The 20,488-nt window shown below is 42.2% G+C and overlaps 1 protein-coding gene across 1 annotated transcript; it reads right to left on the reverse strand.

The window, feature by feature from the left end:
• Positions 1-1,621: 1,621 nt before the first annotated feature.
• CYP2U1 (cytochrome P450 family 2 subfamily U member 1) lies at positions 1,622-16,672 on the reverse strand. Its single transcript, XM_074147661.1, has 5 exons — positions 16,089-16,672; positions 10,590-11,222; positions 6,163-6,324; positions 4,998-5,165; positions 1,622-4,572 (listed from the first exon to the last, which is right to left on the reverse strand). Exons 1-5 carry the CDS (start codon positions 16,528-16,530, stop codon positions 4,394-4,396), a joined length of 1,584 nt encoding a protein of 527 aa, XP_074003762.1. The 5' UTR covers positions 16,531-16,672; the 3' UTR covers positions 1,622-4,393.
• Positions 16,673-20,488: the final 3,816 nt, after the last annotated feature.

The raw sequence follows: 20,488 nt of genomic DNA on the forward strand, positions 1-20,488 counted from the left end.
ACTAAAGAACCAGTATTGATCCCGATACTAATTAAAATATACAAAGATTATACTCGGCCAATTCTATCGGCAGGAAGCTGTGCACTCCCAGCAGGGACAGCAAATGTCGGACACTGCGAGTGCTACGGCTTCGGGAGGAAGGGAAGGGCTCAGGGGCCTGGCACCGGGGCAAGGAATTCTGTGGACTGCCGCCATCAAAGGAGAGAGCAGCAAACTTTATAATTTATATTGAATGTGATGCTCATAGTGTGAAATAATCCTGTTGGCCAGCCTGGGTCAAACGCCTGGGTCTTGCTCCTCCTCATCCCTGCACCCAGCAAGGCTCGAAAACACGGAGACTTTGAAACCCACATACATAGCTGGCTATGAAGTAAATATTTTCACTAATTCAGACACTGGAGTCTTAAAAGTGCAGTTTCCCCAGGAGACAGGAGAAAAGAAGTTGGGCCTGTCGGCTCAAATAAGGACATAAACAAACAAAAACCCAAAATACTTCCTTTAGAAATACTAATGGCTGGATCGTACCAGATGCAGACCGCCATCGTTTTCCATCTCATTCCTTTATCCCCAGAAAGACCGGCACTTCAAGTCAGCAGCAGCTGACAACAGGGCAGTTACAGCATATTCTACTTGAGTCAGCATCAGACTAAACATTAAGCAACTTGTTTTCTTCAAACAAAAGCAGCAGAGTATTCTCATACCTCTGCACTTTGTACCAAAAGCGCAGTGCAAAAACTTCCCCCTTTCCTCACTTCTCTTCATCTGGCAGCAGCGGATTAGTCAGGAGCTGCTGGAAACAGCTTTACCCAAACAGAGATTCAGAGTTACTGTTCCTTGTGTATACAAATGACAGCTGAGCAGGTAGCTAATGAAATCCCTAAAAAAATAGCACCGTGCCAAGTTTTCTGCAACATAACTCCAAGGTGTAAGATGCAGGATTTCCACATATAGCTGTTGCTCCAGAGCGCCCAGCTCTCCATACATGCCAGCAACTCGCACCCACTCCTTCCCCACAAGAGCTCCGGTTGTGCTCAGCCCTCCCCTTCTGTCTGCAAGGATCTCCTGCCTCCCCCTCCAGCCTGGAGGCCCCAGCTCTCTGCCCCTCACCCAAGGCTCTCCCTGGGCACCCTTTTCCCTCTCTGCCCTCCACTCTCCAACCCCTCTATGCCAGGAGCCCAACAAAACTACACCTCAATGCTGCCTGCGGTTTTCTTTCCCACCTCGTTCCGCACACTGCGCATCTCCTCCTGGTGGCAACTCATTCGCCCTTTTATCTTCGTCATCTCTACTCTTCCCTCTTCTACTTTTATTCTGAGTAATAGTGGTTTTTATCTTTGTCATCTCTACTCTTCCCTCTCCTACTTTTATTCTGAGTAATAGTGTTTTTAAAACTGCACTGAGAAAATGAACAGACTCTATAATTTCCTCATAACATGCCTGGCATTGTATTTTCCCAGTATCGCTTTATTCCCCCACCTTCTTCACTCCTCATCCAAAACATTGTGTAACATCTTCTCACTCAAAAGCTTTCTTCGTAAGACGTGAAACACCAAATGCCACAAGCTTAGTCAACAAGTGGAACTCATTAAAATTACTATGCAAAGCTGTCAAACACTTATTTGGGAATTACTTTATTAAAAATAAAGTTACACTGAAGCAAAGTCTGAAGTCATTTTCAGAAATGAAATTTTCAGCATTCAGAAATAGCCATCCACTTATATAAACACACATTTTTCAATAAGGCATTTGAGATGCTTCCTCTGCTAAAGAAAAAGGAAGGGGAAGGATACATTTACAAATACAAACCGAATCTGCTACCACTTTACTTACAGTTTACCAAAGATGGCAACACATTTTTAAAACCACAAACATTTCGTTGCTTTTATGCTATTGTTTTGCTACTTTCATGGCATCCTGTGAAAATTTCAGTGCATCTGGAAGGCATGAAAGGCAGGTCTTAGTTCTCATTTCCAACAGCATCTTGCATTCTGGCAGACATTGACGTGGTTGCACCTTCGCATCAGTATTTTTAGCTTGCTACACTATGCACCATTTGATTACAGGTATCATCAAAACCCGCATCTCAAAGTACTATTTGTAGAAGGATAACTTTTGAAGGATAGTTTTCGAACACGACATTTTAAACTAAACCCAGCAGGCAAAATGAGCACAAATATGTACAATTCCACGTGCTACAGAATTATGCAAATTTTGTCTTCTTTGGAATCTGTAAAAAAACCCAACCAACTAAAGTGCTTGTCACGTGTCCTCATTGATTAAAAGGACAGGTATTTTATAAAAGTGATCAACTGCACACCAACATCATTATGGTGCTTAAAGAGGCATTTCAACAGAAAGATAAATATTATCAGCACTTAATTTTAGCTTTGCAATTAAGCATATATCATTTTAAGAATTTTCAGACAAAAATCCCTAGTATACAGAATCTATTTATTCATTGGAAAATATAAAGTTAAAGAAATAAAAGCTTATTTCTCCAATACTGTCAACTTTTAGTGCAAGTTTTCTAACATTGGTACCAAACGCTACTTTTTATCGTGCTATGGGGTTTTCAAAAATTTCATACAAAGAAAAAATTTAACATGAGTATGGGCTAACCTATAAAGCCAAACCTCACTAACCAAGTATATCATTCAGAAGCTAAGCCTCTCTGTTATTCACAGCAGCTAACAGAAAACCTTAATTTAAATCCAAAATAAGTATCTTACGATCTTTGCTAGGCACTACCTGGCTTTTAAAACTTCAAGTTAAATGTGACAAAAACAGAGGTTAATTTAAGCTGAAGAGTTGACTCTTCTTTTACAATTTAAGTTTAGTTTCTGCTGTGGAATACCCAATTCCAATTTACAGTCAATTTCACATTCTGGTCTTGTAAACTTTGCATTAGGAGGACTGCTAGTGTTTTCTAGAGCTCCAATGAGGGGGGAAAATTTTTTCCTTAAAAGAATACATATTATTTCATTTGATGTGAAATTCTGCTAGATCAAAAGGTATATAAAGAGATTTAAGGATGATTAAGAAGAATTATTTAGAAATTAATTGTTACATGTCCTCCTTTCGATGTTTGAGAGGATCTTTCAACTAAAAGGCAAGCCTGAGTGCCCCCTTCCAAAACACCTAAGAACAGGTTTCCTTGGCAATTGGTTTGACAGTAGTAAACAGCAATAAATTTTGCAGGTGAAAAGAAGAAGGTAGTGCTACACTAATCCTGAATGAACTACAGACCTTTTTACTCCATATGGAAGGTAACAAAGAAAAAGCCTTTATACTCAAAACTCCAGTTTGTCAGATTCCTCACGTTCCATGCCTAAATGTGCAAGACCCTTATCTGTAGTGCCCTTATTTGAAGTGAGACTCCAGTTCCCAAAACCAAACAGGTTGTGGCGCTATTGGCCACAGCACCTGTAAATGAAAAACCTGAGTGCAAGCCCCAGCTTCAGGATGATGCACGTAGAGTTTTCCCCGATGAGTGGGCTGTTGGTCTCATCCAGGCTACAACCAGAGAACGAGATGTCACTGCTGACGTAGGGAAAACAGCGAATGCGAAGTGGCAGCACAGACGTCATCTTGAATATCTGCTTGGCACCACACAGAACAGACTTCTGTTTCTTGTTAGAGAAATCTGCTCTCATTCTGAGATGAAACGTCCGCATCCAGACGCCGTACACTCCTTTCGTGTTAAAAACATGGTAAATTCAAGGATTCACTTGGCCTCCAAGCCTGGGGTTTTAGAGTTGGTACCTGCTTGTTTATTGTGAGCCCTGATAGTCAAGAATGTTTGGATCCAGGAATACAGACTGATTCGATCCAATCTACACCTATGAGTTACTTGCAAGAAAGAATCTTCCAAGGTTAAAAGAAGCATCATTTAGTCAATTCCAAAAAGTACTTGTCATTATTTAAGTTCAGTTCTAATGTTTCTTTACACAGAAAATGCTAATAGCCTCTCATTCATTAATCCTTTTGGTATTAGATGATGTTCTTCACTCATTTGGTAAATTAAATGTTTACATACTGCTTTTACCAAAATAACAATGACTATTTGCTAAAGCATTAACAGATGTTTTGGACCATTCTCCCATAATCAATATTTGACAAACTGACAGTAATAGCTTATAGACAGAGGGGATAAGCCCAGCAAGTTTTAATATAAAATTGCGAACTATGCTGTCAGTTCGTTTCTGGAATGCAACAGCTGACAAAAAAAAATATCTTCTCTTTCCAGAAGTGTAAATGGATCACTCTCACTGACTATGAAAGCCTATGTGATTGGTGTTTTTCTGGAAAGAAAGCAACAAAATAAGCTGGAAACAAAATAAAACTGGATTTTAGAAGTGCAGCATTTTTTTGCTTAATCTTTTTTGATGTTACATCATTTCTTCAAAGCTATTATATTGAATGGACATGGAGCTAAAGTTAGACCAAACCTTCCATCCATAGATGGCTTTGCAGCATTTTCAGGATACAAAAAGGTAAAACTTTGCATTAGACTTGCAAAAATTAAGAACAGCTCCATTTTTGCCAACTGCTCTCCCATGCACACACGTTTACCTAAAGAACAGTTAGAAGAGACGTATTACTGGTTTTATACCGTTGATCCGTTTGTTAACACACATGCAACTCCTACGCTAGCACAGTCCAAACACAGAAAGGCTCAAGCTATTAAGCTATAAACTCTGAAGCTTTGGTCTCCCATATTTCAGTCTAAGCCTTGCTCAGCTGTTACTGCTTCATATTAACAGCATATACACCCACAGCAAAAGTATTAACAAAGGACAGTTCACCAATTCTCATTTCTGCCTGGCAACTGGAGACTTTAGGAACCCAACCTGTTCTGCGAGCCACCGACTGTAATAATAAAACAAGTTCTGTACTTGGTCCTATGCGCAACTTTTACATCTCACACCTCCAAGGCCCTACACTTCAGATACCACCATCGCCCCCAACCAGCTACTGACTGCACATGGATATCTTACCCATTCCAAAAGGAATGAATGCCTCTTTCTTAATTAGTTGGCCATTTTCATCCAGAAATCTTGATGGTTGAAATTCATCTGGTTTCTCCCAAATGTTAGGATCTCTGTGTACTGACCACAAATTGGGCACGATCACACTGCCCTTCGGAATAGTATATCCCTGCAGCACTTTAAACAAAAGCACAGAGACAGAGGATCTGACAAGCTGCTAGAAATAAATATAGGAGACTTACACTTATTAAAAAGACGACTGGAAGATGTCACGAAAATTATAGGGATCCCTAGCTATGGACTGCAAACGTAGCAGCAGCTTAAGGCAAAGGTGGTCTCTGCTAGGCCTGCCTGGGTCAGAATCACGCAGGGCAGAGCAGCTGGAAAGACCTCAAGTTACAGCAACAGCTCCCTGCAGGGAAAAGGCAGCAGCAATCATCAGAAATGCACTCTGTTGCATGGAAGTGCTGCGAGGCAGTTTCCTCCTGTTCCTGTGCTGTCACAGAGCCCCAACATAGAGAAGGTGGAGGTAAGGAAGAGGGATGGATTTTGAACTGTTATCACAAAAGGGTTTTGAAGTGACTAGTCTCATTTCAGCTTGTTCCACCTCACTGTCCTGCAAGCCACAACATTTTAAAAAAGCAGATCAATTCAGCACCGGGTTTGAAAGCCAAGTATTGCTACCTCCCACTCACTTTACCCACTTCTCAGTAATGTTTACGAAAACATACAGCCAACAAGACAATCCGGAAAAGGATGTTTATTATTGTTTTCTGTAGATGTGGAGCTCAATGGTAGAAGCCTTTCAAGCTTTAGCAAACCAATTGCTCCAAATGGACGTTTTCAGACCTCTGTGTCAGATGGCCAAAAACAACTCTGCTGTTTCGGGTGCAAAGGTGGGGTGTCAGCTGCCAACTACCACTAAGCACATCAATCAACACAAGCTGACCCCCAGAACAGAAGTCACTCTAAGTTAGAAAACTTATGGATGTTAGATCAGACATGCTGCTTAAACAGAGGGGTATCTCAAGCCCATCTACTCTCTATAATTGGCATTTTACATGCTTGGGTTACATGTCTAACATGATGTCTTTGTTAAATTCTCACTAGATGTCCCGTCAGATCTTCATCCACAAAAAGAACGCTGCTTTAACAAGTCTCTACAAACGCTTACCAGCAGTTTCTGAGGCCATTCGAGGAATAGAAAGGGGAACAACTGCAGTCATCCTCTGCACTTCCATAATGGTTGCCTCTGTGAAGGGCATTTGAGCCTTGTGGGTAAGAGAAGGAACTTTGTCACGTCCTAGAACTGCTTCAATTTCTGCATGAACCTTCTCTATTCAAAGGGAGCAAGAAAAATAAAAAAAAAATAAAAAAAGATGCACAACGTGAGAAGACATCATCTCAATTTCATTTGCCTACGCTTCATTGTTTGCATAGGTTTCTTGAAAATGACTGCAAGACATGTGATCTCTAGATGAAGTAACTACAGGCCAACATAAGCCTGAAGAACGAACAAAACAACCAAACGCAATCTTGACAACTCTCAAGAGTAAAGCTACTGAGACGATGGACACTAGCTAGCACTTCTGTATTGGAAAAGTACAGGAAAAGGTCTGTTCCAGTTCTACATGTATTCATAATCTTCATTTAAGAGTTCAACTATACAGTAATTTGAATGATGAAAACACCGAGCTTCTGGCCTGCACCAAAAAAAAAAAAAAAAAATGAACAAAAAGAGACCGCACGTATAATGCATGCCTGAGCCAGCCTCTGTCCCTGAGCAGATCCAGTTCTCAGAACTGGGAAAGGCTGTGAAGAGATGGGACAGCTTTTCATGCAGCTGCTTTAGATACTTCATTCTGGAGCAGGAATTACAATGCTGTTACTACAAGCGCTGAAGCCATTTAACTTGATCTTGTTTCCTACTTTCCATTCACAGAAACTAAACTCAGCTATTTCCCAGTTCCCCCAAAAGGCAGCAGCAGATGCTCCTTCCCCCACACAGCCCTTCTGCAAAGGAGAAACAGAAGTTAACGAGCTCATCTTCCCTCTCATTCATGTGAGGTGCAAAGTGACAAAATATTTGTTTGCCCCTTTCATCTCACTAAAGGCTCAGCATGCAAGCAATTCTCTTCACAGAGGTCCCCAAGATGCAAGACTTGCTTCACCCATGTACAGGATGATGCACCTTTTCTTCCAGGTAACTTGGAATCTGGCTACCCGGCAAAAGACACTCTTGAAAGAGGAGACTTCAAAATTAACCTTTAATCAGAACCAAAAAAAGTCAGTTTCCATTTCTTACCCTTGATATCCTGAATATTTTGTGGATGTCCTGCTTGCGTTTTCCAAGATTCAGAATCCAGGTTGCTGGTACTCTGAGTTTTTGCTCTTTTCTCTCCTTAGCACTGATTCAAGATTAAATAAAAGCTCAATGCAAAAAAGTTTCTCTGTTTTCAGAGGAGCATTCAGAAATACTGTATGAATTGTATTCAATGAACAGTTGCTGCCACCTACTGGGTTTGTTACGAAAACAAGTTCTCAAATGAGGAACACAAAAAATACCTCGACAGCAAGAGATTCGCTAATGGTGTAGCTGTCGAGTACCTGCTTTGCCGGGTTTTCCTACTTTTTTTAATGACACATTATAGCTCTGTATTCAGGTATGCATGTCCACAGTAATTTAAACGAATAAAGTTTTCAATATTATAAAAAAAAAAAAAAATAAATAAGGAGACTGTCTCATGCCAAATGTCACACCGGCATTTTTATCCTGAACAACATTTCTTCAGAGTTTGTAACCGTATGTGGAACTACACAGAAAGCGGCCAAACTGCTGCTCATGTACCAACTGCAAAAACAGACTTCAAGAGTTCTCTGCTAACAGCATGTTATTTGAACTGCTCCATTACGCTTCATATGTTTAAAAATTTCACAGATCTTCAGAAGTCAAAGACCAAAACCATGTCAGGGAACAGACTAAACCAAATACTGCCCACTGCCTCCCCATATACACACACACACACCCTTCTTTTTCCATGTAACTAGCAGAACTGGCTTCCACGGACAAATACATTCTTTCTGATTTTTTTCCCCGCTGATAGCCCCTCGTTTGCCCTTCTATGTCTGCAACTTTTGCTATTGCTGAAAGTTATGCAATTCAGGTACTTCCTTTAGGGGACACGAGAAAAATATTAGCAAGAAAACAAAAAAAGAGGCCCATGCACGACTCCCTGGCAATCAGGATACATAAGGAATGGGATACTAGAAGTAAGAGAACCACATTACATAGTTAAGTGATACACTCTGGACTACTGATCATATTCATATTGTTTGACAACAGCCAAAGCATAAGGAAAGGGCAATTTTTACACCGAAAGGGTTATTAAGCATTGGAATGGGCTGCCCAGGGAAGTGGTTGAGGCACCATCCCTGGAGGTATTTAAAAGACGGGTAGACGCGGTGCTTAGAGACATGGTTTAGTGATGGTTTTTATCAGTTAGGTTGATGGTTAGACTAGATGGTCTTAAATGTCCCTTCCAACCCAGACAATTCTATGATTCTATGAACGGGGAAATCAGAGAGGCGATAAAACTGTTAGACATGAGCAGAAGAGAGAAAACTGACTAGTACATGCATGTACAGTACCAGGCAGTAGGAAAAGGGGTTAAAAAAAAAAGAAACACAAAACTCTTCTAGATCGCATTTGTGTAATTTAGAACATATCTAATTCATGTAACTGCACATCAAACCAAGCAGTGATAACACACAACCATTAAAAACAGAATAATAAGCCTATGCAATAGAATTGTATTTTACATTTGTCCCCAGGGAACTCTCTCTCCCGTACACTGAACTGATGCCCTATTTTGCAATCTTTGCTCAACAATTTGTTTGACTTTTTGCAGTAAACTATGATCTTGACCTATTTAAAGAGATTATTCCAGACAGAGAGGTGCTGTAAACAAATATCTATTTGCTTATTTGCAAAATAGCTGCAGCGCATGAAAAACCTCAAAATCTCAAATACTCGATAAAAGTATTCCAAGTTTATATTGTTCTTAGATAACTTGAGGTTTACCCTTCCTCACTCCAGGTTAGCAAGAAGTCTGGGCTAAGCAGTGGTCTCGTGGGGAAATGTTTCACTACTATAAACTGGGGTAGAATTACCTAAGTAGAATCTGTCCATCCTGCTAAGGTTTCCAGTCCGCATATACTTAACAATCTTTCTAGTGGAAATCAGTTGCTACACAGGACTTGAGGAGAAGCTGCTGATAAATTAATAAATCAATTGCTTTATTTTTCTTAAACTCAACCCTCCAAATTTGCTTAATAGTATGAACAAAAATGCTGGCTTTGCAACCATATGTACTGTAACAAGACTCAGTGTAGAAAAATATTTAACCAAAATTAATTTTAAGTCTTTGGCGATGGAAATTTATGCTAAGAAGTCCTGAGATGCAAGTCTAGCAGGTACTATTTTATTATTGTAACTACCCCAGCACCACTGGTATTTTTTATATCCACAAAAATCTACAAGTCAGTTTCTCGAACTCTGTCACAAACAGTAACAAGATCATAGCACCATCAAATAATTTGGGTTGCAAGGAATCTCTGGAGGTCTTCTGATCTAAACTCTTACTCAAAGCAAAATCATCTTCCAAGTTAGATCCAACTCTGGGGGTCGATCAGACTACTCAGGGTCATAACCCACTAAGTTCTGAATACTCCCACAGTCGGAGATTCTGCTAACTATCGGGGCAACCTGTTGCAATCCTTGCTATCTTCACAGGGATTATTTTTTCCCTAGTATCTGATCAGAATTTTCCTGTTGTAGGCTGTCTCTGCTGCTTCTCTTACCTCCACTCCACACCTCAGAGGAGACTGCCTCTGTCTTCTTAGCATCTTCTGATCAGGTAGTTGTGGATGGCATAAGGTCTCCCCTCAGTTACCTTTCTCTAACACTGATCAAGTCCAGTTCCTTCTGCCTCTCCTTTGGGGCCACATGCTCCATGTGCCTTTCCCCCACCCTCCCGTCATCAGCAACCTACCCAACTGCCATGACCGTTCAGGACTGATGGGGAAAGGCTTTGCAATGACACTGAGCAGCTGGGGCCATGGACCTGTCTAAGTCCAATTTGCTTAAGCTGTCTCTAATTTGATCTTCCTCTACAGTGGGCAGTGTTTCACTTCCCCAGACCCCGCCGCTAGGCTCAAGAACCTCCCTGCTCAGGGAGGCATAAAAACTGACCTTACCACTAGGTATCTCACATATCTTATATCAGTACTACAGGCCTGGAATGCCACAATTGCCAAAGCTTTTAAAACATGCTAAAGTTCCCTGGAATTGCTTGGGAAAGGTAATGCGAGATAAAGAAAGATAGGGCAATCTTGATAGTTAATATATAGCACTAACCCAGAGATTATCACAGCAGATCAGGACAGATGCCTGATTACACATTAACTTTTCAAATTACATGTACACATGTACTATTTGCACTCCAAATGACTTCTCTACTGTTGCCGTTTGCTTCTGTTTCTGAACATTCATCTAGAGCTTTCCAGTTTGGAATAAAACACCTACAATAAAAGTAGTCTTACCTTGTACTGCTGGGTAGAGAGACATGTAGAGCAGGCACCACAGTAATGTGTTGGAAGTAGTGTCTGTGCCTGCGATGAAGAGGTCACCAATGATAAAAAACAGGTAGTCTTCATTGAAACTGCTCTCCTTGTTGTTCTTTTCTTCTTCCGCATGGATGAAGTACATATCAATGAAGTCCCTGGGATTTGCTGCATCCAGTGTGTCCCTGTGCTGTGCAATTATTTTCTTTAGAAAAGCAGTAATATCTAATTCTGTTTTCCTAAGTTCCCGGAAAGGCCCGAAGGGAAGGTAGTACAGCCAAGGGCAGATATTGACCAGGATCATATAGCTGTTCACGCTTAGCTCTAGTGCACGGGCCATGTTCTTCAGCATCGTCTTGAACTCAACATCTTCGTAGTTAAAACGTCTGCCAAAGGCCATGGAACAGATAACATTGGACACCGCGTTGCGAATGATCGGAAAGGGATTAAATGGCTCCTTCCCATGCTTCAGCATTTCCTCCTTTATAAACTTCAGTTCCTCAATGATTTTAGGCTCTAGGCTGTGTCTTCCTACTCCAAAATGACGCAGTGTTGCGAGAGAGAATTTTCTCTGTTGCTTCCAGACAGGGCCATAAGGTGCAAAAATAACACCTGGAAAAGAAAGGGAGAGTCTGAAACCAAAATGCTCTATTTTCAAAAAGAAATAGTTAGACAGGTCTGCAACCCAAGAGCCAGAAGAGAGGAAAACAACACATAGCATATCTATCCTAAGCACTGGGCTAGGAGCTAAAGGAAGAACACAAGTAACAGCTTAGGGAAATTCTGCCCCTCCTTTTCCCAATTAGTGAAATGAATGTAACGGTTACATCAGTATTAGTCTTTGCAAGACACTAATGGATGGAGAAAAGGTACTGTAGATGCTTTATTACAAATTATAACAATTTTGTAGGAACTGTTACGCTGGGACATATGCTTACTATAGCCTTTTCTCCTTAACGTCCCAAGACACAAATTTCTTCAACGAGGCAGAATACAGGATATTAAAACACAAACCGGTTTGCATTTCTTTTCCCCTTCGCGTTATACAAACTTCTCAATACTGTTTGCATGTGTACATTTTTCTATTACAAGCAAGGTTTTTTCTTTAACTTACAATCAAAATACAGGATACGTGTGCTGCAAACTGGGAAGGTGAAGACAGGTTCTGAGCCACTTGGCAAAAACCTGCTTGATTTGCGTCTCAACAGGTTTGATGCCTCCAGGCACGCATACTGCACGATTGTGTCATTATGAAACACCATTTAAATTAAATCCCATAGCTTCAAGTGTAAGTATTACTCACTCACAAACAGAAACATCTCTTGTTGAATTAACAGACCACACCAAAGATGTCCCAGTGCAAGGAAATACACAACCTGCTATTTCTAATATACTCCATGGTCAACCCCAGAAAGTTTAAAGTCATCAAAACACAGGCTAATTCTGCTCCCGTTCTTCCAGTAAAGCGACACCACCTGTTTTTTTCTGGAAATAAAAAGTCACTTTATAAAAGCAACATCAATTCTTCTGTCAACTGCAAATCTTAATGTTAAATTTAAAAGAAAGAGAAATGGCCATAAGAAATCAGCAAAAGAAAGGTGCACCGTGTTTCAACACTTAACATTATCCACATTTCTCTTTCAACTTAATGTTCATAGCCCCTAATGCAGAAAGGAGAATAAACAAGTAAGAAATCTATAGCTAGAAACTGAAATCTGTAGACATGTAAATGAGATAACTGTACTCAGAAGGGTCCACAATCCCAAAGGTATAAATAGTTTAAGCGTAACATAAAGCTGGTAATCTTTCTAGTCAGGCTTTCTGATTACATTATCTACTCATAGTAGTGATGACAGACTGAGGAATACAAATACATGACCAAGCTTCAAAAGCCCTAAACAAAATACATAGAACATTATGAAGAGTCAGAACAAGCTGAAAATCAGCCGAACTTCATCTTCTCTGCATGAAGACATTTGTTCGGAAATCCATTCAAACATCTACTCCCTGGCACTTCAAAACCAGAACCAAAAACTTCTCAGATTCCCTTTCTCAAGTAATATTTCCTGGTAGCACTGGTGTCAAGTAGGGTAGGTGAAAAAATAGGCTTATTTGGGGCTGAATTTGGCCAAGAACCAACTTGCGTTTTCAGGGTTTGTGGTTGGGGTGGGAAAGAAATGTGGATTTCTTGGAACAAAACAACGTTATGGCTATTTCTATCCCACAACAAATATCTCCAAAACACACTATACAGCCACAGTCTCTTCCCCTTTCTGTCATTAGGAAAAAATAGTTTTAGGATCCAAATACCTTCATTAAAGAAAACAGACCTATTGTGTTGAATGTAAAAAAGACTCTCCTTGCCACACGGAAAGGCTACCACCACCACCAAACCTCCCCGCGCTCAGAGTCTCTCCAGCAGTCCTGCACGGGGCATGGCTGTGCGGCATGATGCCTTCTGAAGTCCCAAAAGCCCAAACTACTGCAGAATGTTAATAATTGATTTGCAAATTGGGAAAGAATAACACAGGAGACAGACTAAGGAAGAAGAAGAAGAGCATAAAGTTAGAATAACAGAGATAAGAGAAGAAAGAAAACTGCCAACTGGATCACTGCCAGGCATCGTATTTAATAATGGAATAATTTAATAATGGAACAATCCAATAATGGATTCCAATAATGGAATCATATTTAATCTCTGCATGACCTGAAAAGTCAACATATCCAGCACAGACAACTGTATTCCTTAAAAAATCCAAAAGAACAACAAAAAAACCAACCAACCAAAAAACCCCAAAACAAAACAAAACCCCTGAAGAAAATACAATAATAAAACCTGAAGCAACAAGAATGCAGAATAACCAGGACTTGATGCTCATTACAGAGGGATAATTTCTATGAACTGATAATGAAAACCGTTCAATACAACAAACAAAGCAACAAACACTCAAAAAAACAGAAAGGTTTTACTTGAAAGACTCAAATCCTTACAAGAATCAAGTTCTGGCAAAGGCTAACTCCTACCCCCTCCAACTTTCTCACTGCTAGCTTTAGAGTTGCTGCAATACTAGAAACAATGACAAACACAGAATTCATGATGTTTAATAACGTTTAACTTCTGTATTGTCCAATGGCTACGTCTGGATGTGCACAGGCCAGGATTACAAAGGCAGACGACCGCTCAGGCTCTACAATACCGTTAGCACATCAACACGCCTCCTGGGATGGCCCTCTTGAATTTAAAAAGTAGTTTTCCACAAACACCGAGATCTGTAACGGACCTAAAGATTAGACATGAAGAAATTCTGCGATACAGCCACCACGTGTTTAAACTCCCAAAGTCCCTTTTTTTTTTTTTTTGGTGAAAGCTAGTAAAGTCTCCTTTGACCTATTCAAGAAAAAAAAACCAAACCAAAACAAAACAAAAAAACCCACCCCAAACATGCTCAGTAAGCTTTGACAAGCAGTAAAACCCACCCACCAACATCGCAGCGAGAGCACCTGGGATGCGGGCAGCCCACGCTGCCCGGCCGTGGGGCTCCACGGAGGCTACCAAAGCCCTCCACATTCCTTCTCCCGGCGTCTCCTTGCCCCTTGGATGTCAGACCGGCTCTTCCCAAAGCCCCCCGCTGCACAAATGCCGTTCCCTTGGCCGCAGAGAGAGGGGAAGGGTTTCTTCCCTTCTCAACAGGAGAGGAAAGTCAACAGGCTTACACAGGAGCGAGAATTTTTTTTTTTGGCCCTTATTGTTCAGATGTGTTGGTAAACTTGTTTTTTCAGGCCTAAGTTACCAAGGGAAATTTGAACGATGCTTTATAAGAACACAATCTTTTCCAGTCACTCCTATCCAAAAGACACCAAAACTGTTCTGGAGAATTCCTTGCTGCCATGTCCAACAGGACTCCTCTTCCTGACTCTTCTCAAAAGGGAAAAAGGAAAGAGTTTTTACAGACAGGCTCCGTGTAAAATTGTAAACAAAGCAGGATAATTAAAAAACAAAAACCCCAAAACAAACCACAAAGCATTGGAAGTTGGTGCAGAATTGATACTGCATCAAATATCCCTATATGTTATGCAATAACGTTACAGGGAAGAAAAGAAATTTAACACCGAAGCCGTGACAGGGGTACTCAATGACTGATCCTCTCAGCTGTGGAAAATACATCTGGATCAAACCTTAATTTCAAGGCAAAACCTGTGCAGAAGATAAATGAAACACTAGCCAACTTTCTTCCAGTAAATTCTGAGTATGCTGAGTGAAGTTGAGTTGAGCTCTACAACTGAAGCTGAGTTAAGCTCTACAGAGAGACCTACATAGATTGGATCATTGGGCCAACATCAATGGCATGAGTTTCAACAAGGGCAAGTGCCAGGTTCTGCACTTGGGCCACAATAACCCCAAGCAGCGCTACAGGCTTGGGGAAGTGTGGCTGGAAAGCTGCCTGGAAGAAAGAGACCTGGGGGTTCTAATTGACAAGTGGCTGAATATGAGCCAGCAGTGTGCCCAGGTGGCCAAGAAAGCCAATGGCATCCTGGCTCATATTAGAAATAGCGTGGCCAGCAGAAGTAGGGAGGTGATTGTGCCCCTGTACTCAGCACTGGTGAGGCCACACCTGGAGTATTGTGTCCAGTTTTGGGCACCTCAATCCAAGAGAGATATCGAGGTGCTGGAGCGAGTGCAGAGGAGGGCAACGAAGCTGGTGAAGGGCCTGGAGAATAAACCTTATGAAGAGCGGTTGAAGGAGCTGGGACTGTTTAGTATGAGGAAGAGGAGGCTGAGGGGAGACCTCGTCACTCTCTACAACTACTTGAAAGGACACTGTAGAGAGGTTGGTGCTGGTCTCTTCGCACAGGTAATTAATGACTGAACAAGAGGGAATGGCTTCAAGCTCCAACAGGGTAGGTTTAGACTGAACATTAGGAAAGAATTTTTCACAGAAAGAGTGGTCGGGCATTGGAACAGGCTGCCCAGGGAGGTGGTTGAGTCACCATCCCTGGATGTGTTTAAGAGTCGCTTAGATGTGGTGTTGGGGGATATGGTATAGGGGAGAACTTTGTAGTGTAGGGTAGATGGTTGGACTCGATGATCCCAAGGGTCTCTTCCAACCTAGACGATTCTATGATTCTATGATTCTAAGTTAGTCACGAGCAGAACCTCACTAAAGCAAGAAAACTGCCGTAAGATGCTGCAGGTCTATACAATCCAATCCTCACGCCGCCCGTGCCCCAGGGGATGCCGCGCGCTCAACCCCAAAGGCGGGGTGGGCTCCGTCACCAGCGGGGCGAGGGGACACCCGCCGCCAGCCGAAAAACAAGCAGATGGCTCGCTCTGTCGTTCGCAGCGCTCCTCAATTCGGGCACGGGGGCCACCAAACCCAACAGCTCCCGCCCCGCATCCCCAGCAGCCCCCCAGGGAGCCGGGGCTGGGCCGACGGGCCCGGCAGCGCACCGAACCCCCCCCCCCCCCCCCCCGCTTACCCTTCTTGCGGGTGATCATGAGGACGATGGGGACGGAGGGGCGGTCGCTGAACACCTCCGCCTTCTGCACCAGCGCCTCCCGCACCGCCCCGAAGGTGTTGAGGACGATGAAGGGGCGGCTGCCCACGAAGAGCCGGAAGACGCTGCCGTACATCTTGGTGAGGCCGGTGAGGAAGACGTGAGGGGAGAAGGCGGGGGAGCCCCGGCCGCCGCCCCGCACCTCCACCGCCCACCGCCTCAGCAGCGGCGGCGGCAGCAGGGCGAAGGCGAAGTTGCCCACCAGCGGCCAGGGCGCCGGGCCCGGCGGCAGCCCCGACAGCGCCCGCGGCCGCCGCCTCAGCAGCCAGTAGCAGCCCAGCCAGCACAGGGCCGCCAGCAGCAGCTCGGTGGCGGTGGGGGCCCGCAGCAGCCACGTCCAAGCGGCCGTGCTGGCCGCCGCCATCCCCTCAGGCGGCGGGGGGACCCGCTACGCTCCTTCCTTCCTCCCTCCCGCCCCTCTGTCTCGCCCCCCGCCACCGCCTAGCGGCTTAAGATGGCGGGGGCGGGCGGGAGGCGAGGCCTGCCGGAGCCTTGACCCCGCCGCCGGCGGGCTGTGGGCGGGCAGCGGGGCCGCCCCGGGGCCGGGCTCCGCTCAGCGGCAGGAGAAGCGGCAGAGAAGGGGGAGGGAGGAAGATCCAGGCGTTTGTCGGAGGAGGCTTGACTAAAAGACGGTGAAAATCAAAATTAGTTCTAGCAGAGGAGGTGAGGTTCGGGTTTGTTTGTTTGGTTTTTTGGGGGCGGATGTTGGGTTTGTTTTTTGGGTGGTTGGGGGTTTTTTTGGGTGAGGGTATCAAAAGCTGTGCGCTTGAGCTTAGTCCAAGTTTAAATGATTTCATCGAACATGAACATACATATGTTCATCTAGTAAAAAAAATAAAAATGCTTCTTGCAGCCCCATAGGACTTAACTCTTAAATGCCTCTTATGCAAAAATATCTCTATTAGGAAAGGAAAGACGGATCCATCTTCTTCTCGAAGACAAAAGCTGGCACTTCTGGGTAACACCAAAATCTTCTGTTTTCATAACCAAGGACTAAGCTGGGAGAAAGGTGAAGGAGCAGAACAGCACTGGATCTATGTTTTAGAGGAACAGGGGTTTTAGTTCTTATCCTTCCCCGGAACAAAAAACACCCCAACCAAACATAAAACCCCAAACACACTAAACCAAAACCAACCAAACAAAAAAAACCCCCCACACCAAAACCCAAGTGTCCTCCCCTTTACCCCCCATAAACCGAACTGGTTTTCAGGGTAGCCTCCCCCTCCTCTGCAAAACACACCTTGTTGCGCTTTCTCCAGCTGATCAACAACCTAAAATTTAATCCCTACAAAGGTAATTACATGTTGGAAAATGCTACTGCGTGGCATCCCAAACCATCTGCTGCAGCATCAGTGATTTTTATTAGTCTCTCACTACAGGAGAAAAGCACTGCAGGCAAAACAAAAGAAACACCACCTTTGAAGTGACCTCCCCAAAACAAAGATACGCAGAACAAATGGCTCTTACCCATTAAAAAGGGTGTTTGTTGTTTTGTTTTTTAAATAGTTGAACATTCAGTAAAGATAGCGACAAGTGGCTTTTAAAATAGTGGCTGGACTATATTAAAAAGTTTTTATTGCAATTACACAGAAGTTACAGGAATTCTAGAAATACATAAAGCTTCAAATGGTGAAGGACAGTGTTCCTCCAAGCAATTAAGGCAACTGGATGCAACCTCTCTTTAATCCAATATAAACAGCAAATGGGTATTTTACTAGCCATAAATGAAACAAAGTAGAAAAACTAAGATCACAGATTTAATTTGGCAGAACAGAATGCAGCTTTTGTCCATATTTGGCAGAAATTCAGTGGTTAATTACAGTGTACACCAATAAAATGCATCTATTAGAAAAAAAAAATAGAAAATTAGAAAAAAAAGAAACAGGCAAAAATTTATCTGAACCAAAGACATTTTAAAATCTGAGCCTCAAGGAAAGTTTAAGTTGTGCAGTCTGAAAACAAGAAGCTAAGCTACTCAGTACAGCTCAAACACATGACCGTTTTTGCCCGTTTTCTTTACGGAAGAGTAACGTAGCCTCACTTCCTTCTCAGTCTAGTTAAGTAGCACTAGATAAAGAGATTCTCTCCTTGCCTCCATATGCAGTTGGAAGATTGGTTTTAGTGGCATACAGCCAATTTGAGGTTACCCAGAGATAAAATGTCACATTAACTCAGATAAAAACAAAACTATTTTCATAGTTTTAAGTGAATTTACTGATCAAATGTAAACTTTGCTCTGAAGCATCATTAAATGAATGTTTCTCCTTAACAATACCAGAAGTTGTTGCAACATTAAAGTCAGGTTTGCCAATCAGAACCAATAGCCTCTTTTTAAAGCATAAAATTAATAACAAAATATAAACAAGTACTTTACTAATATTCTGCATACCCTGAATTACCACATATTCAGTGTAATAAAAACCACCTCTGTTTAATTCTGCACTTAAGGAAAATCCATTCTGCAAACTGTTTTGCCCGAAATTGAGGAATCAAAGCATTTGGTGACTCTAATTTTAAAAGGTAAAAACACCTCCACGTAATAAGCAAACAAAAAACCCCACCAGGGTCAAGTATGTCATTAAAACAAGTGTTAAAAAAAAAAAAGGTCAAATTATTTTTCTTTAAAGATAACCAAGTTACAGAGTTAAGGCCCAAGCAGAAACATTGCAAGTTTAATTAACACAGTGAATTCTCAAAAGCAATATAATATTCCTTTCTCCAACTTCATCTTGGCCTTTTGAATCTTACCAACAGTCCTTAAAACTCTTGACCAGTTATCCCGTACAGTTGTTGAGTTAGCACCCATTTTCTTCAAGTATGGGCTGCGTTTTTATACGTTTCATTTAAGCTTGCAGGCAACTTTTGGATTTTTATTTCCACAGGCACTTTATTGACAAAAGCCACTCTCCTTATCAAAAAAAAAAAAAAAAAATTCCTGAAAATATTTGAAAGTTCCGAGTTAGACGCCAGTGCACCGACAAACACGTTTCTGTGACTCACAGCAGACACTAATGCAAAAAAAGTCTGCTCTCAGTCAAGTGCACGTCACATCTTCACACAGCTCTCATTTTTGCAGGGCAATTAAACACGCAGCCGTTTATCTCTTAATATTTCCAAAAATATTGCGCTTTTTTTTTTGTAAATTAAAAAAAAAAAAAAAAAGACAACCGGTTTTCTCCAAAGCATCTAGCAATAAAAAGCCAGGAAAGTTGTATTTACGGATGTTATGGATGACTTTGTTCTATCTTTGGCTCATCCAAGCGCCCTACTGCTAAAGCAAGCGCCGAGAGAAGTAGGAAGATGGAATGCAGACCGTTGGTACTGAACTATCCATCTTCACTCGACACAAACACCCAGCCAGCCCTGCTTCTACCATAGATGGTGGGTTTGTTTCTGCTTTAAATGAACTTACTCTAGACCCGAAATATTCTTTGCACAGACACAGAAGTTCCGTAAAATAGATCTTTGAGAAGCCTGGTTATTTCTTGAAGTACTAAGTGCAAGTGACTCATGAGAACTTCTTCCAGCGTATGAAAGTTAGCTGTTTAGTGACCACAACCTCAGGCTGCCATGACTTTGGAGCAGAGGGCAGTGTTTGCCACAGTGTTCCAGGGCACCCTGCCCCTCCACCAGTGTGCACCTGGACACGGCACCCACTCCGCATGCTCACCTCTCCGCATCAGTTAAGAGCATCATATTTATTTCAGAGTGAGTTGACTGTAGTAGGATTTCCAAGTGTGTTACAGGCAGACGCTTTTACAACTGCAAGTTCAGAAGCAAGGGGCCTTTAACAAGAACTAAAGGTTTTGTATTCTCCATGGAGAGAAAATGTAGGTACTGTAGGGAAGAAACAATAACTTCTGCACCAGAAGGCAGAATAGTTCTTCATCTTAAGAGAAGGTTGCTTGTGAAGCTATAAAGCAAAGTTAGAAAATTACTTTGCTGTCCCACAATCTAAGCAATTCTAGTTTAAGGCTCTCTCATGTGTTTTTATGATGTGCTACTATGAATTGCCTTGATAATCATGGCAAGTTTCACTTCTGTTCTTTAGCTATGGTTACATGGTCATGTTCCTTCGCAAGTTTGTTTTTCAGAAGCTTCAGCAAAAGATGGATCTACACTGCATAATCAGCGTTCTCCTAACACAGTTTTGTCCATTTCGCATCCTCTCTTTCTGTCTCCAAGGCTTCAACAATAATGACAAAGCTAGAGAATTATTATTATGTTTTTAACTATTAGCCTATGCCTTAATCCTACCCAATTCCTATTATTAGACCGAGTTTCAGAAGATTAGCTATCCTAAGCATGTGTGTAAATTTAAA

The sequence above is a fragment of the Numenius arquata genome, chromosome 5 (assembly GCF_964106895.1).
Source record: "Numenius arquata chromosome 5, bNumArq3.hap1.1, whole genome shotgun sequence".
Lineage (NCBI taxonomy): Eukaryota > Metazoa > Chordata > Aves > Charadriiformes > Scolopacidae > Numenius > Numenius arquata.

Coding starts and splice junctions, on each gene's coding strand:
- CYP2U1 (XM_074147661.1), bottom strand. CDS start 16,530: ATGGCGGCGGCCAGCACGGCCGCTTGGACGTGGCTGCTGCGGGCCCCC. Junction 11,223..16,088: donor CATGATCACCCGCAAGAAGG/GTAAGCGGGGGG, acceptor TTTCTTTTCCAG/GTGTTATTTTTGCACCTTAT. Junction 5,166..6,162: donor AATGGCCTCAGAAACTGCTG/GTAAGCGTTTGT, acceptor TTTTGTTTAAAG/TGCTGCAGGGATATACTATT.